This window comes from Salmo salar, chromosome 14 (assembly GCF_965601325.2).
Source record: "Salmo salar chromosome 14, fSalSal1, whole genome shotgun sequence".
Classification (NCBI taxonomy): domain Eukaryota; kingdom Metazoa; phylum Chordata; class Actinopteri; order Salmoniformes; family Salmonidae; genus Salmo; species Salmo salar.
In genome coordinates, this window is record NC_138304.1 from 90,507,816 (window position 1) to 90,520,174 (window position 12,359).

General features: G+C 42.7%; 1 protein-coding gene across 1 annotated transcript in view; it reads right to left on the minus strand.

Moving 5' to 3' along the window:
* The window catches only part of LOC106570446 (polypeptide N-acetylgalactosaminyltransferase 12), a 36,762-nt gene extending 25,680 nt beyond the window's left edge, over window positions 1–11,082 (minus strand). The window contains exon 1 of the mRNA XM_045694884.2: window positions 10,121–11,082. Coding sequence (XP_045550840.2) covers window positions 10,121–10,506 — 386 coding nt within the window. The 5' untranslated portion in view covers window positions 10,507–11,082. The remainder of the gene's footprint in view (window positions 1–10,120) is intronic.
* Window positions 11,083–12,359: the final 1,277 nt, after the last annotated feature.

Here is a 12,359-nt window from a genome sequence, read left to right on the forward strand (position 1 = left end):
AACATTTTTCTTATAGTAAATCTGACTTTGGTGAGGGCTAAACTTGGTGGGTGTCTAAATAGCTAGCCCTGTGATGCCGGGCTATCTACTCAGAATATTACAAAATGTGCTTTCACCGAAAAGCTATTTTAAAATCGGACATAGCAAGTGCATTAAGGAGTTCTGTATCTATAATTCTTAAAATAATTGTTATGTTTTTTGTGAACGTTTATCGTGAGTAATTTAGTAAATTCACCGGAAGTTTGCGGGGGGTATGCTAGTTCTGAACGTCACATGCTAATGTAAAAAGCTGGTTTTTGATATAAATATGAACTTGATTGAACAAAACATGCATGTATTGTATAACATAATGTCCTAGGATTGTCATCTGATGAAGATCATCAAAGGTTAGTGCTGCATTTAGCTGTGGTTTGGGTTTATGTGACATTATATGCTAGCTTGAAAAATGGGTGTCTGATTATTTCTGGCTGGGTACTCTGCTGACATAATCTAAGGTTTTGCTTTCGTTGTAAAGCCTTTTTGAAATCGGACAGTGTGGTTAGATTAACGAGAGTCTTGTCTTTAAAATGGTGTAAAATAGTCATATGTTTGAGAAATTGAAGTAATAGCATTTCTAAGGTATTTGAATATCGCGCCACGGGATTACACTGGCTGTTGCGTAGGTGGGACGATTTCGTCCCACCTAGCCCAGAGAGGTTAAAAACTGTAATATCTTATGTTTCACCGAATTGCGGCTGAATGGTGACATGGATAATATACCGTTGGCTGGGTTTTCCGTTAATCGGCAGGACAGAACAGCTACGTCTGGTAAGACGAGGCGTGGGGTGTGTTTCTTTGTCAATAACAGCTGGTGCACGAAGTCTAATAGTAAGAAAGTCTCGAGGTATTGCTCGCCTGAAGTAGAGTACCTCATGATAAGCTGTAGACCACACTATCTACAAAGAGGGTTTTCATTTATATTTTTTTCGTAGCTGTCTATTTACCATCACAAACCAATGCTGGCACTAAGACCGCACTCAACAAGCTGTATAAGGCCATAAGCAAACAAGAAAATGCTCATCCAGAAGTGGCGCTCCTATTGGCCGGGGACTTTAATACAGGCAAACTTAAATCCGTTTTACCTCATTTCTACCAGCATGCCACATGCACACCCAAAAGTAAAAAAACTCTAGACCACCTTTACTCCACACACAGAGACACATACATAGCTCTCCCTTGCCCTCCATTTAGCAAATCTGACCATAATTCTATCCTCCCGATTCCTGCTTACAAGTGGGAAAAAAACTACTAAAACAGGAAGTACCTGTGACTCGCTCAATACGGAAGTGGTCAGATGACACAGGTGCTACGCAACAGGACTGTTTCGCTAGCACAGACTGGAATATGTTCCAGGAGTATACCACCTCAGTCACCGGCTTCATCAATAAGAGCATCGATGACATCGTCCCACAGTGACCGTACGTACATATCTCAACCAGAATCCATGGATTACAGGCAACACCCACACCGAGCTAAAGGCTAGAGCTGCCAGTTCAAGGAGTCGGACACTAATCCGGACGCTTACAAGAAATCCCGCTATGCCCTCAGACAAACCATCAAACAGGCAAAGCTTCAATACAGGACTAAGATTGAATCCTACAGATTACAGATTACCAGGACGTGTACTCAGAGCATGCGCGGACCAACTGGGAAGTGTCTTCAACCTCTCCCTGACCAAGTCTGTAATACCTACATGTTTCAAGCAGACCACCATAGTCCCTGTGCCCAAGAAAGCGAGTAACCTGCCTAAAAGACTACAGCCCCGTAGCAATCATATCAGTAGCTATGAAGTGCTTTGTAAGGCTGGTAATGGCTCACATCAACACCATCATGCTGGAAATCCTAGACCCACTCCAATTTGCATACCGCCCCAACAGATCCACAGATGACGCAATCTCAATCGCACTCCACACTGCCCTTTCCCACCTGGACAAAAGGAACACCGATGTGAGAATGCTGTTCATTGACTACAGCTCAGTGTTCAACACCATAGTGCACACAAAGCTCATCACTACGCTAAGGACCTTGAGACTAAACACCATCCCCTGCAACTGGATCCTAGACTTCATGACGGGCCACCCCAGGCAGTAAGGGTAGGCAACAACACTTCTGCCACGCTGATCCTCAACACGGGGGCCCCTCAGGGGTGCGTGCTTAGTCCCCTCCAGTTTTCCCTGTTCTCCCACGACTGCGGGGCCAAGCACGACTCCAACACCATCATTAAGTTTGCTGACGACACAAAAGTGGTAGGCTTGATCACCGACAACGATGAGACAGCCTATAGGGAAAAGGTCAGAGACCTGGCAGTGTGGTGCCAGGACAACAACCTTTCCCTCAATGTGAGCAAGACAAAGGAGCTGATCGTGGACTACAAGGAAAGGAGGGCCGAACAGGCCCCCATTCACATCGACGGAGCTGTAGTGGAGCGGGTCCTTGGTCTCCACATCACTAACAAACTATCACGGTCCAAACACACCAAGACAGTCATGAAGAGGTCATGACAACACCTTTTCCCCCTCAGGAGACTGAAAAGATTTGGCATGGGTCCCCAGATCCTCAAAAAGTTATACAGCTGAACCAGTGAGGGCATACTGACCGGTTGCATCACCGCCTGGTATGGCAACTGCACTCTGGAGCAGGTTTTCATCAAGGATCTCTCTGTACTTTGCTCCGTTCATCTCTCCCTCGATCCTGACTAGTCTCCCAGTCCCTGCCACTGAAAAACATCCCCACAGCATGATGCTGCCACCACCATGCTTCACCGTAGGGATGGTGCCAGGTTTCCTCCAGACGTGACGCTTGGCATTCAGGCCAAAGAGTTTAATCTTGGATTCATCAGACCAGAGAATCTTGTTTCTCATGGTCTGAGAGTCTTTAGGTGCCTTTTGGCAACTCCAAGCAGGCTGTCATATGCCTTTTACTGAGGAGTGGCTTCAGTCTGGCCAATCTACCATAAAGGCCTAATTGGTGGAGTGCTGCAGAGGTCGTTGTCCTTCTGGAAGGTTCTCCCATCTCCATAGAAGAACTCTAGATCTCTGTCAGCGACCATCGGGTTATTGGTCATCTCCCTGACTAAGTCCCTTCTCCCACGATTGCTGAGTTTGGCCGGGTGACCAGCTCTAGGAAGAGTTTTGGTGGTTCCAAACTTCTTCCATTTAAGAATGATGGAGGCCACTGTGTTCTTGGGGACCTTCAATGCTGCAGATATTTGTTGGTACCCTTCCCCAGATCTGTGCCTCGACACAATCCTTTCTCTGAGCTCTCCGGACAATTCCTTCGACATGACTTGGTTTTTGCTCTGACATGCACTGTTAACTGTGGGAACTTGTATAGACAGGTGTGTGCCTTTCCAAATCATGTCCAATCAATTGAATTTACCACAGGTTGACTCCAATCATGTTGTAGAAACTTCTCAAGGGTGATCAATGGAAACAGGACACACCTGAGCTCAATTTTTTCGAGTCTCATAGTAAAGGGTCTGAATACTTAAAATGTAAATAATGTATTTTCTGTTTTGTATTTTTAATACATTTGCAAAATATCAAAAAACCTGTTTCTGCTTTGTCATTATGGGCTATTGTCTGTAAATTGATGAGGGGACATTTTTTTAAATCCATTTTAGAATAAGGCCGTAACGTAACAAAATGTGGAACAAGTCAAGGGGTCTGAATACTTTCCGAATGCACTATAGGCCCAGGTCCTTACAACTGGAGAAGAAGAAAGAAAATCAGTTATTTGTTGTTGGTTACTGTTGTTGCTTACTGTTGTTGGTTACCATTGTGCTTGGATGTCTCAGATGTGGCCGCAGGACTTTGTTTGTGCATGGCTAAAATGGCACTAAGTCATTTGAGACTTAACTTCCTGCCCTAATGGGAACTCAAAAGGAACAGCTGTACGAGCTTTGTTAGTGACTTTATCCAACATGACAAAATAAAGCTTTATCTTGTCCGATTTTGGCATTTAGAACTAGGCAAAGGGGCATAAAATCATCTTGAGCTGTTTCAATGTGGCATAAAAATCAACAAATCATCTTGAGCTGAGGAGTGAAGTGTTAGCCACTATGGGTTAATGGAGTGTAGGCAGAGGCGCCATGCCCATAGGGGTCACAGGGGGCACATGCCCCCTCAGATTTGTCCAGTTACATTTTTTTTTGGGGGGGGGGGGGGGGGGGAGTTGGCTTTAGCTTGCCAAGATATTTTCCCAATCTCCCAACCTCCTAACTAGCTACCAGGAAGCCATTTCAGGCTATAAATCTGTAATGGATACACTGGGAATCGGGAAGCAGGTGCAGAAGGTGAGTTTAATAATAAAACAAGGCAGATAAACAAAACAGGAGAAGCGTACTGAACATGAACACAAACCATCACTGCCTGATGACAGAGGGCTAAATAAAGGGAGAGTAATCAAGGTGATGAAAGGGCTGGGGGTGCGGTACTGTTGCCAGACCCTGAGCTCACCTGAATAAATTTTTTGTTTGTTTCTAGTTATATCGTTCAATTTTGTTTTGTATAAATCCATGTACGTCGCAAGTTTGAAAGTGGATTGTACGTACCATGTGTAACGACCTTAATCCTAATCGCTGTAATATGCGGAAAACTTTACAATCACTACCAGGGGTTGTATGGATTCAGAGAGTAAATCAACCACCATCACCTACTCCCGTGAGTTTCTTCTCCCTTTCCGAGATAAAGCCCACGCTCTTAAAAATAGCATTGCCCTGCCTGATGGTTGTTCTACAAAGTCAAAAAGGGAAACTAAGAAGAAGCGAGGCTTAAGAGGTGGTGTCAGGAACAGACTCCCGGTGATCACCCTGTCAAATGTGGGGTCATTAAATAACAAACTGGAAGAGTTAGCGGCAAGGGCTACATTTGAAGAGGACTTTAGGAGAAGTAATTGAATCTGCTTTACAGAAATGTGGCTCAAGCAGGACAATGTTGATGTGAACATTGATGGATACACTGTTATTAGAGCAGATGGAGACAAAACAACGTCACATAAATCAATAGGCGAGGGGCTATGCATCTTTGTAGATAATACTTGGGCCATGCAGAGTAATGTGATTGAACAAGTGTTTACCAGAGACTATGAGATTCTCGTTGTATCATCCAGGCCATTCTATCTACCACGCGAGTTTGGACAAATTACCATTATTCTGGTCTATGTGCCTGGACCTAACAATAAGGAAGCTGCTGACAGGATTACACACTGTTTCAATGCTGCGCTTTCACGATCAACTGACCAGACAGTATTTGTGCTTGGGGATTTTAATACACTCTCCCTTTCCGCACATCTGCCCACCCTGCAACAGTATGTCACCTGACCAACTCGCTCAACTCTCATCCTGGACCAGTGTTACGGCAACGTAGAGGACGCATACAAGGCAGTGTGCACAGTACCCATCGGGAAATCAGACAATAACGTTATCCATCTCCTTCCGAGATACAGGCAGCAGGTGAAATGCGAAAAAGGTAGGGACAGAGGAGAGTAGAGAGGAGCTCAAGGATTGTGTTCTTTGACTCGTGCAGGGATCCCCATGAGTTGACATACAGAATTACATCATACATCTAGTTCTGTGAGGATACTGTCATTAACACAAAAACTGTCAGAGTATTTTCCAACAACAAGCCCTGGGTGTCTAAGGACTTGAAAATGTGCCTCAATGAAAGGAAGTGTGCATTCCTGAAAGGGGATACTGATGCTGTAAAGGAGAAAAAAAAAACGAATTCAGGTCAAAAATGTGGAAACCAAAAGAGGACTTCAAGGATAAAGTGGAGCAGAGGTTCTGTACAGGCAATCCAAGACAAGCATTAAAGACGAAAGTTAACAAATATGTGAGAGCATCCCCAAATCCTCTCCTGTCCAGATAACAAAGAACGATGGGGCCTCTTGCTGGTCAAATATTAAGCCACACAAAGCACCGGGCCCAGGAGGACTACGGGGCAAAGTACTGAAGGTCTGCGCCGACCAACTCAAGGGAGTTTTCACACGACTGTTTCAACTCCTGCTGAGCACCTGAACATTGCCAAACTCCTGGAAGGTGTCGACCATTGTACCAGTGCCTAAGAAGTCAGGGGCCAAATCACCAAATTACTTTTGACCTGTGGCCCTCATGCCCCTTTTGACCAAATGCATGGAAAGGGTTGTTAGTAAGCACCTTACCCTGTCCATAGCAGATCAACTGGACCCATTACAGTTTGCCTCTAAGGCACAGAGGGGGACTGAGGATGCTACCCTGACCTTGGTGAACATGGTGGCTAGTCACCTTCAACATGCTAAAACATATGCACACATTTTATTTATTTTAGTTCAGCTTTCAAGACAATGCAAATACAGACACTGCTGAAACGACTACTGGACCTACATGTCAATGGAGGCCTTGTGGGTTGGATCAAGGACTTCATGAATGGGGCCCTCTCTGATGAACTGACCCTGAACACAGCGGCGCCCCAGGGGTGTGTCCTTTCACCGTTGTTGTTCTCTATCTACACTAATGAAATGAAGATCCAAGGAAACAATGTGAGCCTTTTCAAGTACGCGGATGACATGGCTCTGGTAGGATTATTTTTTAAAGATGCTACGTCAGATGGGGACAGCTATTTTAAACAGACCAACAACATTCATGAATAGTGTCCTCCACATCAATGTGAAAAAGACAAAGGAGCTGATCATCAATAGCAAGAACTTACCAATGTCCCAACCACTGTCTCTGAACGACCAACCAGTGGAGGTGGTTGAGTGTTTAAAATATCTAGGGACACAAATTCATAACAAGCTGAGTTTACAGACTGTATTTTTTATAGAGCAAGCCAGCGCCTATTTTTATCAGGAAATAGAAGGGGTTTGGGGTCAGCCAGGATGTTCTAAAATAGTGTACAGCTGCTTGGTGGAGAGCATCCTCACGTTCAATATGACAGTCTGGTATGGTCATCTGAGTGTGAGGAGCAAAAGCAAACTGACCAGAATAGTAAACACAGCCAGCAAAGTAATTGGTCGACCACATGCACATTTGAGCAGTCTGTTCCACAAGGCAACCAAAAAGAAGGCACTGGCTGTCGTTGGCGACCCCTCCCACCCTCAGTTCAAGAGGCTTCCCTCTGGCCGGCGCTTCAGAATGCCCATGGTCAAGCAGAACGTGTCAAACGTTCATTCGTTCCTTGTGCTGGTGGACTACTAAATTCAAAGTAAATTGTATCAGTATATGTACTTATCTATCCAGTGCAGTTGGGACAGTGATCGGTTGTGAGGGAATGTATTAATGTCCTCTATGTTTTTAGTGTATGCAGCATGATGGACTGACTGGTTTAAATGTGTCTGATGTGAGAATGTATGTGTTTGTGATACTTTTAATGGAACGTGATGCCAAAGAAATATTGTCCATCCTGGATGGACAATAAAGTTTTATTCTATTCAATGATGAGGTCCAGTTGTGCGTAACGATGGGGAGCAGGTGTGCGTAATGATGATTGCCAGGGGCGGTGATTAGTAGACCGGCGACGTCGAGCGCCCGAACGGTTATATTACCTACAGCATGGTCAAGCAAGTTAATTTTTCCAACATTTTTGGACTACTAAACAACTATTGATTTAGAACCATGAAGAGTTACTGCAAGTCACAAAGAAAACAGGAGCTGCCTCCACTATTCCAGCACCATTTCCACTTCAACATTTCAACAAATCACCTATTCTTAGTCCAATACAATGACAACTAAAAGGTATAAAAAACTATTTAGTCCAATTAATGTAAGCTAAATATCATGGTTCTAATTTGTGTGTGCGCATGCGTGCAACAGGTAGAAAAAACATGTTGACTCACCCTACTAGTAGAAAAACGCCAATGACGACAACCTCTTTCATGTTAACGAAATGGTCTATGACTCTGTCATAAAGTACACACTTATTTTTTTTTGTCCTAGGCTATCTGGCTAAAATGCTTGCTTGCTAGCCTAACTTCCTTTCATGGGCAACTTTAGCTAGTTAACATTAGCCTTCTACATCTAGCTAGATATTGAACTTCCATCCTCTCAGTCCAGCACAATGTATGAATTTATGTTTGGATCAGAATCGCTGTTATTATTAGTACAGAGAACTAAGTAAAACTACAAGTCCAAATCCCTATCTCCATCCATGGCTACAACAAGATGCAACAATTCAAGTTGCTTCTGTCAATTATGTATTTATCTCGATGCGATGTGATAGGAGTGAAGCCAAATCCAAACTGGCTTCCCTTTACACTTTTTTTTGGTGCGCCATGGACCATTCACAGATGAGCTCACTCAGTTTAGCTCAATGCTGATTAGCTATTATTTTATACTTTTTTTAACCTCTATGGGCTAGGTGGGACGCAAGCTCAACAGCCAGTGTAATCCCGTGGCGCGATATTCAAATACCTTAGAAATGCTATTACTTCAATTTCTCAAACATATGACTATTTTACACCATTTTAAAGACAAGACTCTCGTTAATCTAACCACACTGTCCGATTTCAAAAAGGCTTTACAACGAAAACAAAACATTAGATTATGTCAGCAAAGTACCCAGCCAGAAATAATCAGACACCCATTTTTCAAGCTAGCATATAATGTCACATAAACTCAAACCACAGCTAAATGCAGCACTAACCTTTGATGATCTTCATCAGATGACAATCCTAGGACATTATGTTATACAATACATGCATGTTTTGTTCAATCAAGTTCATATTTATATCAAAAACCAGCTTTTTACATTAGCATGTGACACCGAACACTTCCGGTGAATTTACTAAATTACTCACGATAAACATTCACAAAAAACATAACAATTATTTTAAGAATTATAGATACAGAACTCCTTTATGCACTCGCTATGTCCGATTTTAAAATAGCTTTTCGGTGAAAGCACTTTTTGCAATATTCTGAGTAGATAGCCCGGCCATCACAGGCTAGCTATTTTGACACCCACCAAGTGTGGTACTCACCAAACTCCAATTTACTATTAGAAAAGTTTGATTACCTTTGCTGTTCTTCGTCAGAATGCACTCCCAGGACTTCTACTTCAATAACAAATGTTGGTTTGGTTCAAAATAATCCATAGTTATATCCAAATAGCGGCGTTTTGTTCGTGCGTTCAAGACACTATCCGAAGGGTAAAGAAGGGTGACGCGCCGACGTGTTTCGTGACAAAAAAAAATCAAAATATTCCATAACCGTACTTCGAAGCATGTCAAACGCTGTTTAAAATCAATTTTTATGCGATTTTTCTCATAATAAAGCGATAATATTCTGACCGGGAGTCGTTGTTTTCGTTCAAAGAGAGAGAAAGTAAACATGGTGTCGGCTCGTGCACGCGTCTCCAGTCTCATTGTCCTCAGATCGACCACTATCCAAATGCGCTAATGTTTTTCAGCCATGGCCTGCAAAGCCACCATTCATCGTTCTGGCGCCTTCTGAGAGCCTATGGGAGCGTTAGAAAATGTCACGTTATGCCAGAGATCCCCTGTTTTGGTTAGAGATGATCAAGAAGGCCAAGAAATACTCAGAGAGAGCGCTTCCTGTTTGGAATCTTCTCAGGTTTTGGCCTGCCAAATGAGTTCTGTTATACTCACAGACACCATTCAAACAGTTTTAGAAACTTTAGGGTGTTTTCTATCCAAATCAAACAATTATATGCATATTCTAGTAACTGGGCATTCAATGCTATGAATTGAAGGAAAATTATGAAAAGACAAAAGATAAATAATGTATATCTTTTTTTGGTGGGGGGGCCTGGCTTCCCTTGGCATCCATGAATGCATGCCACTGACAGCTCAAAATGTATGCTTAGATATGTTTCACATAGATTTAACGACAATGATTATGGCTCTAGATTGCTGAAAAAACATCTGTTTCAGATGTTTGATAAATTAAAATTCTAGCTTCCCTTCAGACCGCCCCCCCTCAAATCTTTCCCCTCAGATTTTTGGGGTTCATGTTGCCCCTGAGTGTAGGCCTGTTCAACACTTATTTAGTCAGTCATATTTTTTAAAAGCTTTATAACACTCTTACATCACAAGACGAATGCTGGAAAAATATCATAAACAACACACTGAAACTCAGTCAACTTACAGAGGATTCCATCTTTCAGGTAGGCTGCGGTGGAGAGATATCATATCACTCACATAGGTATTAATCTGGTGCTTCGTAATACTTTCCTCTTCTTTTTTCTTCTCCTCTCCAACGAGGTTCAATTTGACAGCTCTGCCCAGTTCTCCTAAGGCATTTAAATCCAACGGCGGTTTGTCATAAACAGGCTTTTTAAGCAATTCATTTCCAATATCTTGATCAGTGGGAACTTCTCTTAGACTTGTTCCACCTATGTCACCTGGATTATTATGCCTGTTAAAAATATAATATCCCACTATAGAAGCCCCGAACAGGCAAACTATCAATTTCGACCGATTCCTTCCCCTGCAAATTGCCATCGTGTCTTCCTTCCTCACGGATGTTTTCATGCCCCGTGGGCTACAACAGCACAATGCAAGTGTATGACCAAACCAGGGGTGTAAAAATTTGTCCAAAAAGTTGCGTTTTTTAACGAAAACGATAGTTTCTATTGGACAAATTAATGTTTGTCCCGCCCCTCTATGTTCCTTTTGCTTCCGTTTGAGAAACGTTTTGCAACACAATTGTCGTAATGAATATGCCACAGGTCAACGAAAAAAAAAAAAAACACAGAAAACGTGGTGCTGAGAACTTTGCTCATTGTAAGAGTCCTCCTCCTATTTTGATTGAATCAACTTTTTATATCAAACACGCTAGGCTACTTAAAGTTGATCAGATGTGTTGACCGAATTTGAATAATCAAACAAGTGTCAAATTTGCCAAAGCTCTTTTCCGTTATCCAGGGATGCAGCACTTGGCTTCCTTGGTCAAAGTTTATTGAAACAACTCTTCTCCATTAACCTACGTGATGTTAAAGAAGGATTTGCCCGATTAGATTAGCTATCTTGATGGATTAGCAGTAGCACCCAGCGAAAAAAATCCAGGTCAAATCAAAGAGCCTTATCCAGTGCTTCTGCGCCAGCAACCTACTATTCCAAATCCACTTTGCGCTCCCTCCTCTATTCGCACCAGTCACATTAGACACAATGTTATCACATTGTTATAGCTTTACCTGCAACAACCACACACACCAGTGGAGGCTGGTGGCTATAGGAGGGTGGGCTCATTGTAATGGCTGGAATGGAATTAAAAGGAACAGTCAAACATGAGGTTTCCATATGTTTGATACTGTTGCATTTATTCCATTCCAACCATTACAATGAGCCCGTCCTCCTATAGCTCATCCCACCAGCCTCCACTGACAACTGTGTTTCCAATCAATTATTCAAGTCGATATAGTCACTGTAATCTTTCTCAAGTGTCATGAGTTGTACAGAACTGCAAAATAAACATCCTTTTTTTCAGTGTAACAATCTTACAGCAGTTTCGTTTCGATTCCCCTTACATAAGTTTTAATGTTATGTGCACAAATGTTATGTGCACAAGTACAGTAAACTCAACAATGAAGTAATCAATATGTAGTACTAAAAACAACACAAGGTAGAACAAAAATAAGAAATAAGAACATGAGAAAGTAAGACGCTATATACAGGGTCAGTTCCAATAAGATATTTACAATGTGCAGGGATACTGGACAGATAGAGGTAGATATGTATAGGGGTAAGGTAACTAGAGATCAGGATATATGATAAACAGAGTAGCAGCAGCATAAATTAAGATTTTATGTTTGTGTGTGTAGAGTCAGTATAAATGTGTGTGCTTGTTATTTTTGTGTTGGAGTGTCAGTGTGTGTGAGTGCGTAGAGTCCTGTGAGTGTGCATAGAAACAGTGCAAAAATAAAAATAAATACAAGGGTCAACTCAGATTTTGTTAGCTACTTAGCGGTCTTATGGTTTGGGGATAGAAGCTGTTCAGGGGACTGTTGGTGTCAGACTTGACGCACCGGTACCGCTTGCCATGCAGAAGCAGAGAGAACAGTCTATGGCTTGGGCCTTCCTTTCACACCGCCTGATATAGAGGTCCTGGATGGCAGGGTGCTCGGCCCCAGTGATGTATGCGATCGAGGGCGGTGCTGTTGCCATACCAAGCAATGATGCAGCCAGTCAAGATGCTCTCAATGGTGCAGCTGTATAACTTTCTGAGTATTTGAGGGCCCATGCCAAACTTTTTCAACCTTGTGAGGGGGAAGAGGCGCTGTCATGCCTTCTGCACAACGGTGAGTGTGTGGGCCATTTTAAGTCTTTAGTGATTTGGACCCCAAGGAACTTGAAGCTCTGGACCCGCTCCACTAAAACAGTACAAT